We start from the raw sequence: 27,136 nt of genomic DNA, 5'->3' as shown, positions 1-27,136 counted from the left end.
CGAACAAGGAAACCATGTAATTTTCCCATGTAGCCAGAAATATGTGCACAGTGAATCTTGGCTTATAATTTGGTATTTTACTAATATTGGTTTATTCCTTGGCATGGGTGAATCTAGTAAGATGTGAAAAGGACTGCAAAATGCTTAGTTTTCTACTGAAAAAGCTCATGGGGAAATCCATTTATTCCTAGTCCAGACCAGATGTGTAGGATTAGGAAAAGCTTCATACATTTGAACAAGAACTACAGTAGCAACTGTGTTCCTTAAAAATAGGAGTATTATTTTCATTTTATTAATCATGAATATTTTGCCAGAAAGATTCAATATTGATGGAGATATATGTCAAGAAAGTTGTTTCTCAATTTTCAGATCAGACATGATGAGAAACAGTGATGAAATATATACAACGAGTTTAGAACAGTTCTGAAATTGATCAGTTTTACTCTGGTTCTCAGAACCATCGATTTCTCAGAGCAGAAATAAGCAGGATTTGCAAGAAATAGTACTTTTCATTTCAACAAAAGGGCAAAATAATGTACACCAACACTCAAAGATAGTATATTCATAAGATGATTTACATAGTAATACAATACTATATTTTTACATTATACAAAAACAAGCATCAAGCATCAGACCAAGTAATATCCAACTCGCCCCAGTCGCCTTCGGGAACCCCCAAGGCTTTCCAGACAGCTTTTGAAGCACCGACAATGTTTTTGGGACACGGTGGCTGATAGTCGTGATCATCATCATATTGAAAGGATATGGGCTAAATTAGATTAATATGGATTAAATAATTATAGTTGGGCTAAAATTATAATTAGTCCATAAGCCCAACAATCATGAAACCCTAATGACTCTTTGTCTATATATATGGTTATTTATTCTCTATTGTGGGAGATGAGAAATAGCGTAACATTAGAGAGAAAATACGTAAAGCTCCGTAGAGAGAATTCCTAGCTTTCTTCTACGGAGCAATTGTACCGGGATAGTGATACGAATCCTTATTATTATTATTTAGTTTAGATATTATAGGGATTTAGCATATCTTTTTCTATATCTTTGTTTTCTTGTTCATTAAGTCAGTAGCATTATAAATAGGATAGACTGTTATCATATTTAATCATCCATCAATGAATATATTATTTTGGCCAAATGCCTCGAGTTATACTTTGAATCCATAATTCCCTACGCTACCTGCTGCCCGACGGAAGGTCTCCGCGCACAGCCGGAACGTATATCTGATCTGTAGCCGTTGCCCGACGGGTTGGAACCCGCGCACAGCCGCCCAGATCTTTATCTCCGCCGACCCTCACGGGCGCCGGATTATCTTTATCTCGTTATTGTCCGTTTTATCGGATCGTTAGGGATTTAGGTCCTTAACAACTGGTGCTTTCATCGTGATCTCACCCTCCCACCATCTCGAACCGAAGCTACACCGCTGCCCGACGGAAAACATTCCGCGCACAGCAACTGCTTTGGTTGGCGAGTCCCGCCTGTCCGCCGAGCTCTAGCCACCGGACAACTCTACTTCTGCAACGCCCGACGGGAAGGATTCCCGCGTGCCGCGTCGAAGTCAGACGATCATCCACCACAGCCACGCTTCAGTCCGTCGACATGTCATACGACTACGTCGGCTATCATCGTCGTCAATACGACGTCCCTCAGGCCACACAGTCATTCCGTCCCTACCAGCCGGCCCAACCTCGCCGTGTAACCTGTTGGGACCCTCCGAGCAGCCGGGTGGAAGTACTCCATTCGCCATCGTGGTCTGATCCAGAATCACTCTACGTCTCACACCACTTGGATCCACCTGATCGTCGCCCACGACCGAGATACCAACTCCAGGATTTCGATCCCTATTACCCTCCACCGACGCGGCAGCCCTCTTGTTGGGAACCACCGCCTCGCCGGGCATCGCAGGGATACTCGGATTATGATCAGCCACCGCCGCGTCCACCTAGTTGCTGGGATCCGCCCAGACATCGAACCAATCGCCGCTGTCCACCGGCGCAACAGCAGGACCGCGACTACCTGCCCTTTGACCGGCCCCGACGCTCGGACACGTGCTGGGACCGACCTCGCCCTCGGGAGGAGGTGATAGCGCGAGTCCAGCCCGCCTCCCACCAGCCCCGCTACTCCACCGAAAAGCCAACGCGGGACCTGTACAGTCAGCCCGCACGTGTGACCAGTCAAACTCCGGAGCAGCCACGCCTGCCGCTAATACGGGTCTCGCAGGCGGAGAAGTCAGAACGGTCCAGATTGGGTCTCTGCTGGCACTGTCCCGAGAAATGGGTGATGAGACATGTGTGTAAACAACGCATTCTCTGTTATGCGGATGATGAGGATGAGTTTGAGGAGAACATTCAAGATGAGAATTTAGCCGAAGAGAAAATTGATAATACTCCCACGATAGTATTCGGTGATGATGTTCCCAATGACATTACCGATGTTCACAATGATGGCGCTCCTCTTGATGTTCCAAACAACGAGTCCCCTGGAGAGTTCCTCAAGAACAAAGGGATTGTCAAGAACGACAATGAGCCACCGCAAGTGCTCGTTGGGGTATATGATGAGAAGATTGGTGAAAAGGAGGAGACATTGCTAGAAGATAAAGAGGAGGATGGTTCTATTGGTGAAGTGGAGAAGATAATCGTCTCACTCAATGTTGTTCAAGTGTCATCCACAAATGTTGTTGGAAATTGTTGGGGCAAGAAAGGAGATGGTGCTTATACCGATTTGCCCGTAATTGCTTGTGTCAATGTGGATTTGAATGTCGGTGATGTTCCAAGTATGAATCATCGATCAATATCGTTCGACAAAGATGCAAGGTTGATCTCTCCTAGTAATGACATGCCATGCTTGGGCATTCTGGAAGGCGTGGACAAGCTTTTCGATTTGGCAAGGAATTTTTCCGACAAAGTTAGGTCTCCTTTGTTGATTTTTTATGGAAGTGAAGAAGGGAAATGTTCATCTGTTCGGTGTGTGTTTGATCCAGGAGGAGTTGCCTCGCCGAAGCTTCTGCTTTCAACTCTCCTTTTTACTTCGTGGTTCCCACCTTGAGGACAAGGTGGATTTTAACCGTGGGGGAGTTGATACGAATCCTTATTATTATTATTTAGTTTAGATATTATAGGGATTTAGCATATCTTTTTCTATATCTTTGTTTTCTTGTTCATTAAGTCAGTAGCATTATAAATAGGATAGACTGTTATCATATTTAATCATCCATCAATGAATATATTATTTTGGCCAAATGCCTCGAGTTATACTTTGAATCCATAATTCCCTACGCTACCTGCTGCCCGACGGAAGGTCTCCGCGCACAGCCGGAACGTATATCTGATCTGTAGCCGTTGCCCGACGGGTTGGAACCCGCGCACAGCCGCCCAGATCTTTATCTCCGCCGACCCTCACGGGCGCCGGATTATCTTTATCTCGTTATTGTCCGTTTTATCGGATCGTTAGGGATTTAGGTCCTTAACAGATAGTTCCTGCATCGGATTGGATTGCACGTGGACCTCGATAGTAGTGGATTCAACTTGCAGGATTCAATCGAAGAAGAACAACACAACAAGTAAGATTTAGTTCCGTTGTGTATTACGTGCTCAACTTGCAATATGATTATGAATCTAGATCTGTTATTCTTGTCTGCAATTTCCGCTGCGCTCATTAGATGAATACAAGAATTCCTAACAGTGGTATCAGAGCTCAGGGCTTGATTCATAATTAATTTTGTTTCCTAATTAATTTGTGGATGATTTTGGAAATCAAAATTATGAAATAAGATTTCAAAAATCTTGCAATCGAATCCGATTTGATTTGATTCATTCAAAATTGGAAATTTCACGAAATTCAAACGAAATCTAAAATCACTATGATCTTCGAACAACAAACCCCAATCTCTCTGCAACTCCTCGATTTGATCGGCGGCTGCTTCTCGGAGGCGGGGGGAGCGAGGGCGACGGTGGGGCGGAAGATCTGGTCTGAGAGTAGAGGCGTCGTATCGACGGGGACTGGGGACGGGGCAGCCGATGGCGGCTATGCTCTCCTGTAGCCGCGCCGCAACGTAATTGGAGACGCATCGCGTGCAGTAGGAGTGGTTGCAGCCGTGGATCTGGAACGAGTCACTGATTGGCTTCTCGCAAGCGCAAATTCCGCAGACGAGGGAGTGTTGGAGCATTGATTTGTGGATTCGTTGAGCTCGAAGAAGCCGCGGTGGGTCAAGTACCGCATGATGCTGCCGACGGCGGAGGCGAGGTCGGGCAGAGACATGGCGCCACCGTGGCTCTCGACGGCGTCAGCGATTTCGAGCTTGATTGCGCACTTCACTACGGCCATTGGTGTGAAGCCGAATACATACTGCCAGATCTCTACCTCAGCCTTCTCCTCTTTGATTGTTTTAGCATCCATTTTATTGATTGGATAATTGAGGATGTAAAGCTCGAAACACAAGTGATGATTTGGAATTGGTGATTGTTTACTAATTGGTTAGATAATTCGTTGATGCAGTGAGACAGAATAGAGAAGGAAAAGGAATTGGGGCTTTTCTTTTGGGCTGTATACATTGATTCAGAATCAATTTGATTGTATACATTGATTAAGAATCAATTTAATTATAAAGTATCCCTAATTAGTTTATTAATTGGATTAATAAATTTTGTTATATTAATTTCGAATTAATGTAATTTTAAATCCACATTTAATTAGAGAATAAAATTTGATTTTATTCATTGGGCATTATTTGATATCTTATGTGATAAGCATGCTATTTGATTTTATGCTTATTTATTTTAACTATAGTAGTTAGAGACCGTTTTATTGTCTGGGTAGGCGGCGCCCAGTATGTGTAGTCCGTGTTATACTATGTCTGGGTAGGCGGCGCCCAGTAATTGTTTGAAATTTAATATTGGATATTATATTCACAAAACTAGTATCACACTTTTCCCCATAAAATATAAGTCTTGTTTTGAAACAAACGCATCGTCCATCATAATTGTTTGATGTTCCTAGCCTTTTCGACCACAAGTTTTACGCCAAAGTGTTTACTCTAAATCTACAAGGCCTAAGCTCATTCATAGATGCATGGTTGGCATCGTGTGATGGGGTTGACTTGCTTAAATTGTTTAGTGACGCCAAAGCGGCCTAAATAGTTTATGGATGCATATTAATTGGATTAATAAACCAAGAATTGCAAAATAGTTGTTGCAATTGGCTTGGAGGCCTACCTTGTGATATTATTGTAGTGATCAGCCAAAGCAGGGGCTGCAATAATATAGACTTGGATCTTGGACCACTAAAATTTATATTTGATATAAATTCGTATTTTATGTTTGGGGGACATAATATATGTTAAAATTAGTGGGAGCTAATCAATACAATAAACCCTTGTTTAATTAGTGATACGAATGTGATCTTTATATGCTTTTATAATTTGCTTTTCGTTTTATTTTCTGTTCAGATAATATGTCAAACTTATCTTATGAGTGTATGATGGAAACAAACAAATTGACTAGGTCAAATTTCACGGAGTGGCAGAGAGACTGCCCAAAACTCAAGGCACAAGGTGCAATGAGTGGGAGTTCAGCTATGTTTGTCATTGAGATAAATATGTCTATGAATAACTCACAATCCTGGGTATTGGATACCGCTTGTGGTTCACACATTTGTAATAATGTGCAAGGTTTAATTGACAGCAGGAAAGTGAGGCCTGGGGAAGTAGACCTACGTGTTAGAAATAGAGCAAGGGTTGCTGCCGAACACGTAGGAACTTATAGATTAGATCTTCCCTCAGGACATAGACTAGATTTACATAATTGTTATTTTGTTCCAGTTATTTCAAAGTATATTATTTCCATTCCGATGTTGGACATCGAAGGTTTTTCCTTCCATTTTGCAAACAGCAGATGCTAGTTTTCTAATAATGGATTGTTTTATGGAAATGCCTCTTTAGAGAATGGATTGTATATGCTTGAATGCAAACGAGATATTCTCAATGTGCAAAATAAAAGACTTAAACTAAGTAATACGAATAATGCAACCTATCTTTGGCATTGCAGACTTGGTCATATTAATGAGAAAAGAATACCAAGATTGAGAAAGTTAGACTATCTCACTTCATTTGATTTTGAATCATATGGTGCTTGTGAATTCTATCTCAAAGGAAAAATGACTAATAAGCCACTTTCTGGGAAAGGGGTGCGTGCTAATGGTGTGTTGGAGTTGATCCACACAGATGTGTGTGGATCGTTTCCAACTCAAGCAAAAGGTGGTTATTCGTACTTCATTACTTTCACTGATGATTTGACAAGGTATGGATATGTCTATCTTATGAAACACAAATCTGAGGCCTTTGAGAAATTTAAAGAGTTTAAGTGTGAAGTTGAGAAACAACTTGGGAAAAGTATCAAGACTCTCCGATCAGATCGAGGAGGGGAATACTTGAGCCGAGAATTTCTTGATTACTTGAAATCACATGGAATTTAGTCAGACTGGACACCTCCTGGTACACCACAAATGAATGGAGTATCTGAAAGGAGAAACCGAACATTATTAGATATGGTTCGATCCATGATGAGTTTAGCTAGTCTTCCTTTATTCCTATGGGGTCATGCCTTACTAACGGCTATTTACATTCTAAATAGGGTTCCTTCTAAATCAGTCGAGAAAACACCATATGAGTTATGGTGTGGCAAGAAAGCAAGTCTTAACCATATCCGGACCTGGGGTTGTCCAGCTTTTGTTAAGAAAATGATGACTGATAAATTGGAAACCAAAAGTGAGAAATGTTATTTTGTGGGATATCCTAAAGAAACTAAAGGGTACGATTTCTACTGTCCTGAAAATCACAAGGTGATAACATCAAGGAATGTGACGTTCCTTGAAGACAATTATGTCTGCAAGGAACAAGGTCAAAATACAGTAGATCTTGAAGAAATTCAAGAACCACGAGTTAACAATGAGGATGAAGTTTTATCCACTGGATTGGACAATAACTTAGTGGGAGTTTTTGATGATCTATTGGGAGGGGAAATTACTCTTAGAGAGGACCTTAGAGAGACTCTCGAAGGACCACCTCAAAACAATGAGATGCATCAAAGACAAGATGATACAATAGTTGCATCACCTCTACCTCAAGAAGATCATAGTGATATTCCTGAACCTTCTCACATACAGAATGAACAGCCTGAACCAGAACAAAACCAACTCAATAGGCCTAGAAGGATTCGTCGTGCACCTGAGAGACTGAATCTAATGGTTGAGAACCAAGATGATGAAGTTGATTTAGATGATGATGAGCCTAAGACCTATACCGAGGCGGTGTCAGACACCGATCGAGAGAAGTGGCTTGAAGCCTTGATATCTGAAATGAACTCGATGTACTTCAACTTAGTCTGGGAACTAGTTGACTTGCCAGATGGGGTTTACCCCATAGGTTGCAAATGGATCTTCAAAAAGAAGAGAGATGCAGATGGCAAAGTACAAACCTATAAGGCTAGGTTAGTGGCAAAGGGTTATAGTCAGCGTGAAGGCATTGACTATGATGAAACCTTTTCGCCAGTTGCTAAGATCAAGTCCATTAGGATATTACTTGCAATTGCTGCATACTACAATTTCGACATTTGGCAAATGGATGTCAAAACCGCATTTCTCAATGGAGAATTAGAAGGCGATGTCTACATGACACAGCCAGAAGGTTTTGTATCGAAAGAAAGGCCGAATGCAGTGTGCAAGCTAAAGAAGTCCATCTATGGACTTAAGCAAGCTTCGAGGAGTTGGAATATTTGTTTTGACAGAACAATCAAATCGTTTGGTTTTGTCAGAAGCAAAGAGGACCCATGTGTTTATAGTAAACGCGAGAATGGAAACGTTGTCTTCCTCATCATATATGTTGATGACATCTTGATTATGGGAAGCGATCGTTCCATGATGCAATCCGTGAAAGAATGGTTGTCTAGTTCCTTTATGATGAAGGATCTGGGTGATGCTTCCTACATCCTTGGAATTAAGATCTATCAAGATAGACCAAATAGGATGTTAGGATTATCACAATCCACTTACATAGACAAGTTGCTAAGGCGCTTCTCAATGGAGAATTCTAAGAAAGGTTTTCTTCCTATGGGACATGGCATTGTATTGTCAAAGAAGGATTGTCCTTCTAATGACAAAGAAAGAGACAACATGAAAAGGATCCCGTATGCTTCGGCTATAGGATCTATTATGTATGCCATGATTTCTACTAGGCCAGATGTGGCATATGCGCTTAGCATGACAGGCAGATTTCAGCAAAATCCCGGTGAGGAACATTGGAAAATTGTTAAGACTATTCTTAAGTACCTTAGAAGAACTAAAGAATATTTCTTAGTCTATGGTAGACAACCAGAGTTATCAGTTACTAGGTACACTAATTCTAGTTTCCAAACAGACCATGACGACTATGAGTCTCAGTCTGGATATGTTTTGTCCTCAATGGTGGAGCAGTAGTTGGAATAGTTCCAAACAAGGTATAACTGCCGATTCCACCACCGAAGCCGAGTATATTGCTGCATCTGAAGCTGCCAAAGAAGCTGTTGCTTTGTTAGAGTTCGTTAAAGAACTGGGTGTCATTCCGAGTGCCAATAGTGCAATACCTTTGTATTGTGACAACACTGGTGCTGTTGCGCAAGCAAAAGAACCCAGAGCTACGAACAGGAACAAGCATGTTCCCAGAAGATATCATCTGATCAGAGAAATAATTGAAAGAGGCGACATAAAATTAGAAAGAGTACCCACTGATGATAATTTGGCTGATCCTTTCACCAAACCGTTATGTATAGCAAAACACAACAAGCACTTTGAGAGCTTAGGTGTTAAGCATCTTGGTAGATGGCTTTGAATCAGTGGGAGTTACAGTTTTATATGTCTTAGAAACATTTTGTGTTGAGACAATATTACTTGATCACATTATATGAAAATTTCATTTTCTATGGGTTTTGTGCACTTATTGGAATAATTGTTTTAAATGTTTGATTTTATTCTAAATATTTGTTCCCTTGAATTATGACTGTCGTTAATGGTGTGAGACATTAATGATATAGTATAATTCTAAAATAGCCCTAACCAATGATCATCAAGAATGGGATATTGATGATATGTTATAGGTTAGCATGGGGTTTGCATCACATTCTTCGAGAATGTAGTTGTTCTCACAACTATGAGATATTAGATACTCGTGATGGACACATGGTATACTTTGGAGAGTATTGGTATACCCTACTCTTAAACTGTTTTGTTAGGTGTCTACAGTTTATTAGTGCATGAAGTATGTAATAGTCCTTGGATCTGAGGTCATTACACATTTTGTTTGTTGAGTGGTGTGCTTTGATCTTGTCCAATGCTTTGCCTCCCAAAGGAGGATTGAGACACGGACTTGTGTTGGGTACATCATAAGATAAATGGAAATGGTAGTTGAGCCAAGAATGAGATTCATTCCTCGATTAGAATTTCGAGAGAACACTCAAATTCTCTATATTACTTGACCATTAAGTCATTGGCCAATGCAAAGATATATTCAATTAAAGTAATTGAATATGATCGAATGAGTCATTTAATAAAGATGAGATAAAGTGATTGAACTATTTGGATGACACATGACAAATCTTAGGCTCAATCGGGTGGTTCGTGAATGAAAGGATATTACTATAAACTTTGTGTAAAGGTTTGTTTACCGAATTCACGTAAACGTCCGTCATATATCGAGCTACGCTGCCAACGCAGTCTAGGAGTTTTGTGCAGACTTCGATTAGATCGTCGTCGATAATGGGGGCCTAAAGGGTCACACTATAAGTGTATTTTGATCCGCTCAAGGGTACAAAGTTGGAACTGCGTATTATATCTAATGCTAGTCCAAGTGGGAGATTGAAAGGATATGGGCTAGATTAGATTAATATGGATTAAATAATTATAGTTGGGCTAAAATTATAATTAGTCCATAAGCCCAACAATCATGAAACCCTAATGACTCTTTGTCTATATATATGGTTATTTATTCTCCATTGTGGGAGATGAGAAATAGCGTAACATTAGAGAGAAAATACGTAAAGCTCTGTAGAGAGAATTCCTAGCTTTCTTCTACGGAGCAATTGTACCGGGATAGTTCCTGCATCGGATTGGATTGCACGTGGACCTCGATAGTAGTGGATTCAACTTGCAGGATTCAATCGAAGAAGAACAACACAACAAGTAAGATTTAGTTCCGTTGTGTGTTACGTGCTCAACTTGCAATATGATTATGAATCTAGATATGTTATTCTTGTCTGCAATTTCCGCTGCGCTCATTAGATGAATACAAGAATTCCTAACACACATCCCATGGTGGAATCACACTCATCCACCACCATTGCTGTCGCACTCCGGCCATTTCCACCTATGGTTACATTGCTGAGGCATCTGCTCCCTCCGCTGTACCATCCAGTTGACAGCGCGACGACTGGTGTGTCATCATCAGAGTGGTACTTGTAGGGAACAGACAAGTCCGGGTTCACTAATTACCGAGACCTCTTTGTTCTTATAAAAGAGAGGTCAGCCAAACTCTCACTCACGCGGCTGATTTATACAATATGAATCCCTAGTTATTACAACAACTAGCCATTACTCTCGGACCATGCAATCCTTGACCGGATGCGCCACTGGACCACCGAGAACCTGCACACTCAAAACCCTAGTTAGTAAAACACAAAAGATCATCTCGGATCTAAAATAGTAATACAAACACATTGCAGAAATAACAAGGAAAACAAAAGATTCGAATATATCTAGTAGCTATGGCTCAACCACCCGCTAATAGTACGAATCTATTCTCCAGAAACCAAGATCCAAGGGAGCGCCGTTGAATCAACAAGTGATTAACCTCACACACCGGATACCAACCCCAATCCACTCCACAATGCCGGATCTAACAACTCTCCGAACACAAGCTCACAAGAAACCCTAGTTTCTCCAACACCCAAGCAACCGAAGCAATTACTTTCTCCCACACTTACACAAGATCAATCACTCAAATAACCGTAAAAGATCACCGTGAAACAATCGGAGACTCATCAGAGAATAAGACAGAAAGAAGGGAATCACACAAACGCGAGCGAGAGCAGAGAGAGTAGTGAATGTCAAGCGGCAGATGGAGGGAGAGGGGGTATATCATCCGGAAACTGGGCCAAAATAATTCTCCGTCCCAAATAATAGTCCACCAATATATCAGCCCAATAAATCAACATACTCCACCTTGGACATTATTCTAGGAAACCAATTGCACTATTAGCTAAGGTTTAAATCATCATTGCCTACAAGACAGCCCCCTCAGTTCCAAAGAACAAAGTTCACTAGCATTTAGGGAAGCCACCAGGTTTGCCTATTAGACACCAAAGGGGCTGACACCCATTAGTCTAAAGGACTTTATGCCTCCAGCCACCTAATACCCTTACCATAGTAGATAAGGTGACTGAGGACTTTTTCCCCCGAGACATGCACCTATCCTAGGTCAAAATGCAGATAGTTTATGCAGAAAAGAAGTTTTTCAAGTGGCAAGCATTTAGTCCCCATGTCAGCTGGGTTTTTATCAATGTGCACTTTTAAAAGAGAAACTCCACCATTTTCTACAATGTCTCTAATATAATGAAACCTTACATCAATGTGCTTAGTTCTATCATGGAAAACAGGATGTTTTACATAACTGAATAGCAGATTGAGAATCAGAAAACACAACAGGAGGAGATTTCACAAACTTCAGTTCAGAAAGCACTCCCTTCAACCACACAGCTTCTTTCATTGCCTCAGTAATTGCAATATACTCTGATTCAGTAGTGGACAGAGCCACTATATGCTGCAACTGAGACTTCCAACTTATACATGATCTACACACAATAAACATATAGGAAGTGGTGGACTTCCTTTTGTCTCTATCATTAGCATAATTGGAGTCAACAAAACCAGTTAATTTCACACCATCATCACATTTAGAATAACACACTCCATACTTAGCAGTATTCTTAAGATATCTCAAAAGCCATTTTAGAACTTCCCAATGAACAGGATCAGGAATAGCCATGTATCTACTCAAGCAAGACACAACATAGGCAATATCAGGCCTTGTACTTACCATTAAATACATTACTGATCCAATTGCATTAGCATAGGAGATTTTCTTCATGGCATTAATATTATGTTCAGTTTTAGGGCACATATCTTTACTCAACATAAAATGAGCAGCTAAAGGCACAGAAGCAGGCTTAGCATCAAACATGTTAAATTTTCTCAAAATTTTGTACACATAAGGTTCCTGATGCAACACAAGCACACACTATTTTCTATTCCTGAAACTATTGATTCCTAATATTTTCTGAGCATCACCTAGGTCCTTCATATCAAAATTCTTACTAAAGGCAGTTTGCACAGCAATTATGGTTTTCAAACAGGGATCCATTATCAGCATGTCATCCACATACAGAAACAAGAAGACAGGCACAGAATCAAGGTTCTTCATATACAAGCATGCATCAAAAGTACTTCTAACAAAGCCCAACTTATGCATACAATTATTGAACTTGATATTCCCTTGCCTAGGAGAATGTTTCAAACCATATAAAGCTTTTTTCAGCAAACACACATGATTGGGAAACTTAGGATCAACAAAGCCTTCAGGTTGTTTCATGTAAATTGGTTTATCCAAGTCACCATGCAAGAAATCAGTTTTAACATCCATTTGTTTTAATTCCCAATCAAAATGAGCACATAAGGAAAGCATTAACCTCAACAGTAGTAGATTTAACAACATGAGCAAATATTTCTGTATAATCTACTCCCTCTTGTTGAGTAAAACCCTTTGCCACTAATCTGGCCTTATACCACAGGCCTTCCACCTCACTTTTCAACTTATAAATCCACCTGCAATCAACCATAGATGCACCAGGAGGCAGAGGTACAAGAATCCATGTAAGATTTATTTTAAGAGAGTTCATTTCCTCCAACATAGCTTTATGCCATTCATTCCAGAATTTAGATTTAACGGCCTGCTTATAAGACTAAGGCTCATCCCCATCAGATTAATGCACATTAAAAGCCAAATTGATCAAAGCAACCAACCCCACATAACCTTCATATCTAGCAAGTTTCTGAACATTAAGCCTTCTAGGCATATCCCTAGATAGCACATAGACATTCAAGTTGGGAACATCAATAGCATTTTGAATTCCTGAGGGGCTATTTAACACATTCTGGGCAGAAGCAGGAGTATTATTTCTCACAGGATTATTAAGCATATCACCAGCATTATCAACATTATCAAGCAAAGGCACATTGTTGACATCATTATCTTGAAGATTCCCCTCATTGGGTATCTCATTAGGAGTATAGGCTGGAGTAGAGTTCCAAAAAGGCTGCTCCACCACCTCACTTGGAACATCCACTGGATGCTCCACATCAGTGGGCTGTTCTGTGGACTCCACCTCAATAAGAGGATCATTGTCCACACTATCTGGAGCATGGTTATCAGTCAATCTCAAGCAAGGGAATTCAGTTTCAATAAACACCACATCCCTGCTATTAATTACTCTAAACCCAGGCTCATCTATTAACCAGACTCTATACCCTTTGACACCCTCAGGATATCCCAAAAACACACCCTTTCTAGATCTAGGTTCAAGTTTATCAGTTTTAGTATGCACAAAAGCAGAACAACCAAACACCATCAAATGAGAAAGATTTAGGTATTTTCCAGTAAAAACATGTTCAGGGTACTGCCCTAACAAAGGCACAGAGGGAGATCTATTTACCAGATAAGTAGCAGTCAACAAAGCTTCACCCCAAATTTTTTTAGATAAACCAGACTTTGCTAGCATGCATCTTACTTTGTCAAGTAAAGTCCTATTCATTCTTTCAGCAACCTCATTTTGCTGTGGGGTATAAGGCACAATTTTATGTCTTTTAATTCCAAAATCAGCACACATATCATCCATTTGTTTATTACAAAATTCTAATCCATTATCAGCTCTTATAGCCCTAATTTTACTTCCAGTCTGAGTTTTAATCAAGGTTTTCCAAGTAACAAGTTTTCCAAACACATCATACTTATGTTTCACAAGGAAGCACCAAACTTTTCTTGAAAAACATCAATGATTGAAAGAAAATACACAGCACTAGAGTGAGAAGACACAGAGGCAGGGCCCCACACATCCATATGCAAGTATTCAAGAGTATTTCTACTAATATTAGCAGGCACAGGAGTAGGAAAGGTAACCCTATGTTGTTTACCCAGCACACAAGTGTCACAGAAAGGCAAATTACCATGAACATTAGATTCAGATAAGATAGCATGCTTTTTTAGAATATTCAGCCCGTTTTCACTCATGTGGCCTAGCCTATTATGCCACAACATCAATTTATCAGATTTCACAACATTGACACATGCTTTTTCACAAGTAAGAGGCACAACAGTACAGACATATAAACCACATTTTCTTTTAGCCTTAAACAAACACATAGAACCCTTACAGATTTTCATGCAACCTTCCCCCCATTTTTCACCCATGCCAGAATTTTCCAAGGCAGTACAAGACATCAAATTATAGCACAAATCTGGAACATATCTCACATCCTTCAGGTTCAACACATAGCCATTATCAAACTTCAAACACACAGTGCCAATGCCAAGAATTTCACACTTCTTGTCATCAGCCATTGACACATAAGTATTAGTTATAGGCTTAATATCAGTGAACACTTCCTTGAAGGGACTAACATGATAAGTACATCCAGAGTCACACAGCCAATCATTTGAAGTAAAGGGACAAATAGGGGAAGCATTTATATGCAACAAATCATGCACCATAAACACAGATTCATTGTCAGCATCATACTTTGCCACATTTGCAATATTTTCAATCAGAGAGTTATTATTATTAGGAGGTCTATTCTTTTTAGGCTTAGTATAATCTCTTTTATAATGCTCAGATTCTCCACAATTAAAACATTTTCTGAAAGATCTATGGTCCTTGATATTGGACCTAGATCTAAATTTTTTCTTGAAATTAGAGTTGGTATTAAATCCACCATTTGATTCATTCCCCCTCTTGACTTAGATCTTCCCCTAACATTTAAAGTCTTATTAAAAGTAGTTTTATCATAAACCCTTTCCCTTAATTCAAGTTCTTTGGATTTTAGGGAGCTAATTATTAAGTCTAGAGGAGCAGAATCCCTGCCATACTTAATGGCAACTTTCACATCACTATAAGAATCAGGTATGTCATTCATCAAAGCAATACTAGTATATTCATCAATTGTTTTATCACAAGATCTCTTAATATCTTGCACAAGCTTTTGAAATCTATCCACATTGTCATTAGTATCAAGGTGTTTCCACATTTCAGAAGCAAATTCAATATGATCAATTTTCCTAATCACAGAATCAGACAAATTGAGAATAATAGTAGCCCTAGCTAACTCATTCATTTAATCTAGTTTATCTTGAGGAGTATCATCAGGCAAAGAACCATCAACAGATTTAAACACCATTTGTTGAATAAGAATGCATTTAAGTTTCTGTTTCCAAATCACAAAATCATTTTTGCCATTAAAAGGAACCAAGACAACATGTTGAGTCATTTTTTTTGCAAGAAAACAGGGAGCAAGGTAAGAACACACAATCTTGCAAGCACTCAAGCACAGAGCACACTTTCACACAGTTTTCACAACAAGTCAGACCTCAAATCCCTGATTGTCATGAGCAACACTGGCTAAGGCTATCCCAGTTCGCAATCACTCACTTCTGGAGGGCGCAGGGGGTTACTTAGGCAGCACAATATGCTTGGTAGTCAAGTGATAAGAGATCAGAGAACAGAGATCAGAGATCACCAAGAAACCACGGAAGCAAGTAAAACACAGTGAAAACAGAAAAAGCCCTAAGTCTTTGCCAAAGACTGTCTACCAGCAACAAAGATCTCAATCCTATATCGACTCTAAACATAAAAAAAGAGAAGTTTCAGCCAATTTACCAGAACCCCCACTCGAGGGAGGGTTCCACTTGCCCACCTCATTAATGCGACTCGGCATGCCGGACTAGTCCCCCCGTGACTCTGATACCACTGTAACAAATCCGAGTTCACTAATTACCGATACCTCTTTGTTCTTATACAAGAGAGTTCAGCCAAACTCTCACCCACGCGGCTGATTTATACAATATGAATCCCTAGGTATTACAACAACTAGCTATTACTCTCGGACCATGCAATCCTTGACCGGATGCGCCACTGGACCACCGAGAACCTGCACACTCAAAACCCTAGTTAGTAAAACACAAAAGATCCTCTCGGATCTAAAATAGTAATACAAACACAGTGCAGAAATAACAAGGAAAACAAAGGATTCGAATAGATCTAGTAGCTATGGCTCAACCACCCGCTAATAGTACGAATCTATTCTCCAGAAACCAAGATCCAATGGAGCACCGTTGAATCCACAAGTGATTAACCTCACACACCGGATACCAACCCCAATCCACTCCACAATGCCGGATCTAACAACTCTCCGAACACAAGCTCACAAGAAACCCTCGGAACAGAAACCCTAGTTTCTCTAACACCCAAGCAACCAAAGCAGTTACTTTCTCCCACACTTACACAAGATCAATCACTCAAATAACCGTGAAAGATCATCGTGAAACAATCGGAGACCCATCAGAGAAGAAGACAGAAAGAAGGGAATCACACAAACGCGAGAGAGAGCAGAGAGAGAATGAGAGAGTAGTGAATGTCAAGCGGCAGATGGAGGGAGAGGGGGGTATATCATCCGAAAACTGGGCTAGGGCAGCCCAAGCCCAAGTCACCACCTGGGCCAAAATAATTCCCAGGCCCAAATAATAGTCCATCGATATATCAGCTCAATAAATCAACAGTACTGATTGTCACACTCTGATGGGCCGCCTCCTGTCTCCACCCTTCTGGAAGCTGTTGATGGTGAGAACTGCTTTCGTGCTTCCAGAAACGGGGGGAGAACATTTGTAAGTGGTGTAGAGCTTCCCTTGTTTACAGCGATTGGAGTCGTTTTCCTGGTTGCATTGCACCGGAGGTGGTTTCTTTCCTCTAATTTTTCCACTCGGATTACAAGACTGAAGACGGCCCTCCAATGCCTGAGCAGTAAGGATGATTAGCAAAGCAAAGATGGCTAATTTTCTGAGGCTCATCATCTTGTATTTTTTCTGTTGCCTCAGGATTGTATTAACTTGCTGTGTGTTTGATGCTCAAATAGGATGAAGGGATCTATTTATATAAGTCTTTTTGCAGTAAAAATGCCGAGAAACTGATCAAGGCAATCAACTCCAACCAAATTAGTTGCTCAAAATAGCTTAAATTATCAGTCAAAATAAATCAATCTTCTCATCCTCATTCTCACGCCACAGACTGATAATTTGGCCTATATATATCATAAAAGATTGAGATTTATTTATTTCTTTATGATTGTTATCATGGTAAAGTAGTAGTAATTCTTAACTACTAGAAAATCTTGATCATCAGAGACAAAATAACAGCGTTCACTGCTGTTTTGAGCACTCTCTTGTCATTTCCACTGCCTAAATCTGTATATATAATCAGATTATTGCATCCTAATTTGCATCAGTCATCCAGTTCTTGATCAATACTAATTCAAAGCAATATATCGATATATCAATCCAAAATGAGGAACTTCACCCTAGGAGGGCTTCTCCTTGTGCTGATCCTTGTTGCATCATATCCCTCCGATGCCAGACTCCAGTCGTGCAAGCCGAGTGGCAAGATAAAGGGAACAACTCCACCACCGGGGGAATGCAACAAAGAGAACGACTCCGACTGCTGCAAAGCAGGGGAGACGTACACCACCTACAAGTGCTCCCCCCCTGTCTCTGGAAGCACCAAGGCAGTTCTCACCATCAACAGCTTCCAGAAGGGCGGAGACGGAGGTGGCCCATCAGAGTGCGACAAAAAGTACCACTCCGATGACACGCCTGTTGTGGCGCTCTCGACTGGATGGTACACCGGAGGATCAAGGTGCCTCAAGAACATTGTCATAAGTGGTAATGGGCAGAGTGTGACCGCCATGGTGGTTGATGAGTGTGACTCGACAATGGGGTGCGATGATGACCACGACTATCAGCCTCCGTGTCCTAACAACATCGTCGATGCCTCTAAAGCTGTCTGGAAAGCATTGGGAGTAGATGAAGGTGACTGGGGCGAGTTGGATATCACTTGGTCTGATGCCTGATGCAGCTTATGCGTTTTTATCCAGTTTTTATGTACTGTAAAATTATCTTGTGAGAATTCTTGAATTATATTCAAGAATGTAATATAATTCAGCTTGTTGAAATTTTTGCTTTATCTCTATCAAGGATTAAAGATTGATAAACATATGGCTTTCTGATTTTCAATACTAAGGATTTTTTTTCATATTATACTTTAATATTTATGATACATATACCAACCGCAATTTTTTTTGTTCTTTTTTGCTTTCTACTATTAAGTCTAGAAACAAGAGATGTGACCATACATAATTACATATCCATAATTGAAGAACGATAAACAGGAATATCTGTTATACATGACAATTGACATGAAGTTTCTGTCACCAAAACAGAAAGTGGCTTGCTACAGCAAAGAAGAAGCTGCACACACACTTTTGTACATTCCACTCCAGAAATCCATAAAAAAGACATAGCTAAACTAAATGAATTTGTGGAATACATACTGGAATCTGATGGCTTAGCAAAACAGTAGTAAGCTCGGCGTGATGACTTACAGCATGCTATCAGTCCTGGCAGGGAGACGGCGGAAGAAGTTGAGTGGTGCCGGCGGCAACTTGTGCCTGAATCTTGGATGCCTCATGAAATATAGTCCTGTCAAGATCACCAGCAGCTGGAAAGGCACAGTATACAGCACGGTTGCAGCCACAACACAGAAGACCATGAACAGGACAGTTGCGCGTGGGTCTCGCCAGCTCAGCAGTGCCTGGATCCTCTCCCCTTGGGATGCTATGTCGCCTACCACTGTCTGAATCCTCCCAGCAATGGTTCGTAGCCGATCATACCTCATCCTGACGAGATCTGGGTTCCGTGAGGTAGGGAAAGTGTCGAATTCCTCATCAAGCTCATCAGTGTGCACTGTGTCGGCACAGGACAGACGTATGTTCATGTGAGGCGGGTACTTCGGCCTGAAGCGGTAGTTCCAAAGCCCGATGAGGAACATGTAGAGGAACAGTGTGGGCAGGATCAGTTCTGGGAAACAGATGAGCATGGTGAAGAGGACATGGACTAGTCCGGTTGTGATCGGGTTCTTCCACAGGGAGACTTCCTTGAACCATTTTACAACAGCAAGCAATCCACTGAAAACCGACATTAGCCTGAAAAAATTAGCCTTGCTACGCCTCATGCTCCAGAGATGTGAGTCAGAATCATTCATGTACTCAACCACTTCTCGTCTCAGAGGGGGCTCTGCACGGCTCAAACGTGCTGCCACTATATTAACAGCTTGATGGCGCAGCATGTCGAGCTGCACCATTGTTAATGGCATCTTGTAGTGCATTTTGGGCAAGAGTGGTTTGGAATACAAGGCCATCATGTCGGACATTGATGAGCATGTGAACCGAATAGCCAAATGCAACTCTCCCATTTTCTTGACACCAGAGGGATGAAGCACCAGCAATGGGTACGAATGAGTATAAACCCGGCCTGTTTCAAGAGTTGACACTCGTATCCTAACTTTACCTATCTTCAGATCTCTGTGACCATTCGAGCCCTTCTCACCAATATGACCATTGTCGAAAACACCAACTGTAAGAACCGTTGCTGGATCAGAAACTTCCCAAGTATACTGCTCATTATACTTCGGATTTAAGCTGTCTGTGATCGTCCTTGTTCTAACCCACTTCTGGCCATACTTTGCCACACAGAAAGTATCAGAAGTGCCCCGGCCATTTGTAGTCTTCATGGGGGTAATAGCATCAGCACTCAAAATGCCTAGCTCGAGCAAGCCAATGGGTTGCTTCCATAGCAGCTTAGCTGATGGTCGGAGATCACTGCTATAATGCGTGGATTCATCTAGCACGTGGTAGCCCCCGTCAAGGCAGACACGCAGGTGGATTCTACTAGAAAACCTGTCTTTCTTTGGCTCCTCACTATCAGCTGAACTTGATTTTTGTAGGTTAAACCATCGAGAGTGAACCATTCGGTCATCAGCACGTCGTTCAACTGCTGTCAATGGTATATAAACCTTACCAAGAACCTCATCCTTGTTTGGACCCACACGATCTTCGACCGAAAGTATCAGATGGTCATCAAAAGGTTCAGCAGCAACAAACATCAAATCTTCATTCCACAAAGCATTCATACTATGTGATTGGACAGGTTTCGTCTTCAGAATTTGGTTGCCAATCTGAGCCTTAACATGCACATTTGCAATACGATTTTTCTCACCCATGACCAAGTCCTGTGCCTCGATCACATTACACCGCACATACCATAACCTCGGTGAGTGGTAGACTTTTGAGCGAATATGAGTGGAGGAAACCGAGCTATCAACAAGACTAGCTGCATCTGCGTGCCAAGCTTCAGAGAAAGCCTCGTCAGCTTGTGTGCCCATCCAGACAGCTAGCATCAATTCACCTTTCTTTTTCCCACCTTTCTTGTCCTCAAGTCGATACCATTCTGGAGCCAACGGACTGTCAGGTGGAACTCGTGTGGGGATCTCACGGAGATCAAATCGAACAGTTCCAACAACCTCATCTTTCAGTGTATCCTTATCTTTAACAGTAACTTCCAGAACTGATGACTGTATTCTGTCCTTTGAAAATGTGAACACAGTGTTCCATTCTGGACTTTGTGTTTTTTCAAAGTGCTTCGTCACTCCTTTATAGTTACCAAGCTTCACTTCTACATATGGGTCAAGACCCCCAGTAACGTCCTTGGAAGGAAGGTCATGAGCTCGAACAATTCTAACAAATAGGAACTGCATTGGCTCGACAAGATCATAGATACCAGATGGCTTCTCCGAACGTCTAACTCGTCCCCCAATGACCTGCCCCCCTCCAAGAAAAGGGCTTGTTTCTTTAAGAGCAAAATCAGCAGGATGCGAGGAGGAATTCACAAACATGCCAAATGCTTGTGGTTCCTGAGGGTGAGACCTCATCTCATTAACTCCCTGTACATTTGGTTGCTGGAAACCCGTAGGAGGTGGCTGTTGCGGCTGGCTACTTGAGTTAGGAAGATGGAAGAACGTGCGTATTGACCCCCTTTTGCCTTTAGCCGATGTGCCAGAGACAACCTCTTCCCCTTTCTGAGAAGGCAGATGACTGGCATGGCTGCTTGGATGCACGCTCGAACGTGAAGACGAAGAAGTTGTCTCAGGAAGAGGCACTGAAGCTCTGATAGAGGGATCACTCGTCACAAAAACTTTCAGGCCAAGCTCCCCTCTGGCACGGGTGAATAAATTCCCCTTTTCCAATGGATAGTTAAACACAACCGCATCAGCATGGGGAACAAACGACGTACTGGTTAATCTAACCTTCCCAAGTGAAGCTTTTGAGTTGGTGGTTTTGTTGATATTGTAGACATGAGCCTCGAGAATGAGATTGTGCAGGTTATCAGGATTCGCCACATTGAAATAGAACGTCTCGTTCCATAATGGGTCAAGGTCCTTTTCCTTTACCGTGGTGTGGAATTTCTGACCATCAAAATGCAGCTCCACAAATGGACTGGACGAGCCCTGCCCGTCTTTGGGCAAAAGGTTGTGGGCTCTTACAACCTCCACACCTAGCTTGAGATTGCTCATGGATTACAACTTACACCACAAAAAAGTAATGTCTTGTTCTCGGGTGAATTTATCAACCTGCTCATGAAAAGGAGAGCAACGTCAAAGTGATGATGAAGAATAAAAAAATAACCCCAGTATTTCGGAGATGTATATCTTTTTGCAGTGCCAAAGAGAGTCAAGAACTATTGCTTTGCAGCATAAAAGTAGTGAGCAATAAAGAAGTAAGATCAATTCAAAGTTATGACACTAAAATCTGCATCTTGGTTAAAGCTTATGGAGTACATTATACATTATATTCATATCAACAATGCATAACCTCGAATATCCAGCAATACGCAAGTGCTAATGAAGCTCGATAAGTCTTTAAAAGGGGTGAAAAAATCATTCTTATTTTACTCACGAACTATCTCTAGACCAAAACAATAAGATATGTCAAAATCAAATTATAGATTCATTTACCAGAAACCAAGAAACATTGAATATAATCACACATTTTATCTTTCCACAAAGAGAAGTTTAAGAACAATAGGCATCTAAAATCTGAACCATGTCAGGAGGCTGGAATAAAGGGCAGAATATCCCTTCCAGATTCCCAATTTTTATTCAGAAAGAGCTCCACTTTTAGTTATATTCCACTTTACATAAAACTTCCCACTTTTACGATAATTCTATTTATTTCATGACTGATTATCAAAACAAAGAAACTCATCAACAAGGAGCCAGATGCGCAAGATTCTTGAAAAAAACAACCAAGTAAAAAAAATCACACCTTCAAAATCAAAACCCCACACCAACAGAAAAGCACACACACGAAAGGAGGAGTCTTTACAGTAAAAAAATAGAAAACCCACCAAATATATAAACAAAATTAACAATACAGCTCAGAAAAAGAATATACTACAACATAAACCGCAAAAGGAAAAGGGTTGGGGAAAAAATGATAGTACTACCTGTTATCTACTCCTTCCACAGAAAGGTGAAAATTTCAGAGTTTGAAAAAGAGGACAGTGAGCTTCAATTACACAGATCCAATCAGCAACAAATAGGGTGAAGAAGAAATAGAAAACGTGAGAGAGAGAGAATTTATGGTGGTGAAGAAAGAGTAAGGAAGTGTAACAGTAGGGCAGGGCAGGGCAGGGCAGGGGTCATCCTTTTAGCAAGAAAGGAGAAAGTGGAAAAGTCTTGTACTGTTTTGGAGTTACGTGTGTTGTTTCTTTTGCATTCAACTCCAGCACATAAACAATGGAATTAATATTTATTTTTACTTTTTAATTAGGAGTACTGTTTTCTAACGACGTTGAAAGTTGAAACAGTGATCATCGATTCAGCATACGCGTCCAGTGATCATCGATTCAGCATACGCGTCGAGGTCTTTTACAAGACGTGAAAATAATTTGATGTTTATACGACTGCATTTGTTTCTGTTCGCATAAAAAAATACAGTGCGTGTTAGTCTTTTTGCTTATGTGCATTTTTTTTTTTATATTTTATCATCATCTTATTATTTGGTGTCTTCTTTATATGACATACTTGAACTCATGTTTGTTGAAATATAACCCAAGGTTCTTGAAAGTACACATTGCATTTTAATTTAATTGTCTAATAAGAAGCACATTTTGATATATATGCATATACACTAGACGTCACCACGGTTCGTGAACCGCCGGTTCACGGTTCGGAACCGGCGGTTCCGGTTCAAAATTTGTTGGAACCGGAACCGGCCCGTCGAAGACCGCACGGTTCCGGTTTATGAACCGTGAACCGCCGGTTCACTTGAACCGGCCTAACCGTCGGTTGTTACCCGGTTCCGGGCCGGTTCGGCGGTTTGGCAGTTTATCCGATTTTTTTTTTTTTTTTTTTGCATTTTGTAAATTGTAATTCAAGTTTAAAATGTAAAAAAACTTGCGTAAATAACATTAGAATGAAGCGATGTACAAATGTAATTTTATTGATACAAATTACAACTTCAAAATTACAAATTACAACTTTAAAATTACAAATTACAAGTTAAAATTTACAAATTACAACATAAAAATTAGAAATTACAACTTCAAAATTATAAATTACAAAAGACTTAAATTCTTCATTACAATTTACAAAATTACATATTCGAAATAAAGGGGAGAAAAAAGAAATAAAGGAAAAGGACTTGAGCTCAACTTAAATTTAAACTTAAATTTAAAATTTAAGTTGAAATATAAGTTGAGATGCCTACGTATCCTCAATGCTCAATTGCATTTTGGAATCAAAGTCCACGTAGTTCTCTTACCTTGCTTACCTATTTGGCTTGATCGGAAGTATTGGCGCCTACTCTTCTTCGTCGGGGAAGTAGTCTTGGTCGGGTTGTACTACTAGTTTATCCCAATCCGGTTCTTGGTCTCTAATTTCGGCGGAGCACCAATCATCAAGTAACATGGTGGCTTCCATGTTTTGTCCGGTGAGCCTACTTCTTCGGTCGTCCAAGACGTTGCCTCCAACACTAAAGGCGGACTCGACGGCGACAGTGGAAGCCGGAACCGAAAAGATCTCCTTGGCCATTGATGCAAGGATGGGAAAATCTTTCTCGTGTGAAGACCACCAATCTAGGACGTCTATTTGTTGGGGAACGGGACCTCCTTCTTCTTCATTGAATGAAAAGTGTGAGTCTAAATATAAATCTAACTCACTTACCGAATGTGTCGTCCTTCCTCCGCTGCTGAAGGCGTATAGGTCCGCCAATTGGGATTGGGTGTCGGGGTCATCAACTTGGAAGAAGCCAAAGTTCTGTGTTTGACGGGGGGGTCTAGGTCGAACTTGGTGGGTAGTGTTGTACTTGACTTCGTAATCGTGAAAGAGAGCCCGCAAGTCGAACTCAAAATTTCTTTGGAGGCTTGGGAGGTGGGGGAGGTTTATTTGGAATGTTTGGGCAAGGTTTATGTAGTTGTCGTCGTCGTCAGTTTGCAAAGCTCGGAGTGGTTCAAGATCAATAGAAGCTAAACTGTTGTAATAAAATTCTAAAATTTTGAAAGTACCAACTAGTTTCCACTTTGGATCCAAAACTTTGGCAAGCAAAAAAACTGTTGGGATCTCATTGAAATACTTGAGCCATTTTTCAACCATGTAATATAAAACACACATAAGCTCAAGATTGTTTGCGGAATTTTTCATTGCAGTTTTAAAACCAAGTGATATGATCATGCAATGTTCTAAAACACGAACGGATGTGCAATAATACACACCCGATAACTCCATAGTGGCACTTCGAAAATTTTTGAATAATTTAAATAAACTCAGGCTTTGTTCCCAACAAGAAGATGTTAGATATAAATCATCAACATGGTAAGTTCTATAAAAATCAACTAAATAGTCTATATGCTCCATTGTAGATTGCAACATGTCATATGTAGAGTTCCATCTAGTAGAAACGTCTAAAGTAAACTTTGTGTACCTTATTTTCTTCGAGTGGCAATACTTCTTCCACGCCTTGCCAATTTGAGGCTTCCAGTGGATCAAGGATACAGCTGTAGTAATAGGTTGAATATGTCTTTGCCATAAAGACAAAGCATCTTGTACACATAAGTTTAAAATATGACAAATACATCGTTGATGAAAATACTTACCACTTATCACCGGGGAGCAAGCCGCAATTAAATCGGATATACTTGCGGTGTTGGCGGTTGCGTTATCAAAACCAACCGAAAATATCTTGTTGCATAACTCATACTCATTCAAAACTTGAATAATTAAAGAAGCAATTGCTTGTGCGGTGTGTGGGGAAGGAAATTGTCTAAAACCAATCAAACGTTTATTTAAAGACCAACTATTGTCTATAAAATGACAAGAAATACCCATGTAAGAATTTCGTTGGAAAGAATCCGTCCACAAATCGGAGCAAATATTAACTTTGTGCCCCAAGGTGGATAGACTCTTTGCAATTTCCATTTTTTTTGCAAAATACTGCCGGTTGTTAGATCTTTGAGCAGTAGAGGGGGGAATTCTTTTTGCAGCAACATTAAAAGCTTGTTGCATAGTCATTTCATATTTTCTGTCATTAAAAAAATTGAACGGCAAATGTTTCATTGCCGCCCATCTTACCATGGTATCGGTAGTATTTTTGGGATCGTATTTAAATAGTGGCGTACCTGTTTGAGACGATGAGCCGGCGGGGAAGTTGATTTGGGTTTGGGATCTAGAATGCCCAAATTCCACGGGGTGTTTTGCCTTCAAATGGCGTGTGAGAGTACCATATCCCCCACCGATTACAAATGGATAGACTTTATCGCAATAGTTGCAATAAGCTTTGAACTCGCCTGTCTCCACGGTAGTGGTCGAATCATCAGGATTAGAAATTACAACCGGGACCTTCTTGTAATGTTTGGTGAAGATGTCGGATTTCAACTTTGGAGGCATCTTCTTCTTTTGTCTCCCGGAAGGAGGAGGAGCTTCGGCCTCCTCGTCATTTTCGCCAACTTGGCCGGCACTAGAAGGTGGGAATTGATGCGATCCATCGTCGCCTTCGTCCGATGATAGATTCACATCGTATTCGAAACGCGAAGCCGAATGTGGCTCTTCGTCGCCGAGGGTGGCAAGTAACAAGGCCGCATTTCGATCTTCTTCCTCCTACGAGAATTATACACATTAAAACATATAATACTAACATATTAAAACATACTAACATATTAAAACATATTAAAACATACTAACATATTAAAACATACTAAAACATACTAACATATTAAAACTTACTAAAACATATTAAAACATATAAAACTTACTAAAACATATTAAAACATATTAAAACATACTAACAGATTAAAACATATTAAAACATACTAACATATTAAAACATATAAAACTTACTAAAACATATTAAAACATATTAAAACATATTAACATATTAAAACTTACTAAAACATATTAAAACATACTAACATATTAAAACTTACTAAACATATTAAAACATATAAAACTTACTAAAACTTACTAAAACATATTAAAACATACTAACATATTATAACATATTAAAACATATTAAAACATACTAACATATTAAAACATACTAACATATTATAACATATTAAAACATATTAAACATACTAACATATTAAAACTTACTAAAACATATTAAAACATATAAAACTTACTAAAACATATTAAAACATATTAAAACATATTAACATATTAAAACGTACTAAAACATATTAAAACATACTAACATATAAATCAAAGGAAGGACCACGCTGAGGCATTCCACAATAGGCCATCTTGCACAAGGATATAAGAAAAGGCGGTAGTCCGCACATAATCTTTTTCCGAGCAAGTATACCAAATGGTGCTCTCAAATTAAAGACTTA

At 40.2% G+C, this 27,136-nt stretch overlaps 2 protein-coding genes and 1 pseudogene across 2 annotated transcripts; 1 reads left to right on the top strand and 2 right to left on the bottom strand.

The window, feature by feature from the left end:
• Positions 1–536: 536 nt before the first annotated feature.
• On the bottom strand, positions 537–17,212 carry LOC121750996 (annotated as a pseudogene).
• A 488-nt stretch (positions 17,213–17,700) lies between these two features.
• Positions 17,701–18,264, top strand: LOC121750972 (kiwellin-1-like). Its single transcript, XM_042145676.1, has one exon. The coding sequence runs from the start codon at positions 17,701–17,703 to the stop codon at positions 18,262–18,264; it is 564 nt and encodes a 187-aa protein (XP_042001610.1).
• A 273-nt stretch (positions 18,265–18,537) lies between these two features.
• LOC121750192 (FT-interacting protein 7-like) lies at positions 18,538–23,015 on the bottom strand. The gene is made up of 2 exons (XM_042144679.1): positions 22,754–23,015; positions 18,538–21,878 (listed from the first exon to the last, which is right to left on the bottom strand). Exon 2 carries the CDS (start codon positions 21,819–21,821, stop codon positions 18,792–18,794), a length of 3,030 nt encoding a protein of 1,009 aa, XP_042000613.1. The 5' UTR covers positions 21,822–21,878; positions 22,754–23,015; the 3' UTR covers positions 18,538–18,791.
• Between the last annotated feature and the right edge of the window lie 4,121 nt (positions 23,016–27,136).

The sequence above is a fragment of the Salvia splendens genome, chromosome 1 (assembly GCF_004379255.2).
Source record: "Salvia splendens isolate huo1 chromosome 1, SspV2, whole genome shotgun sequence".
Taxonomy (NCBI): Eukaryota; Viridiplantae; Streptophyta; class Magnoliopsida; order Lamiales; family Lamiaceae; genus Salvia; species Salvia splendens.
Note: the sequence above shows the minus strand (reverse complement) of the source record. Positions and strands in the feature narration are given on the sequence as shown.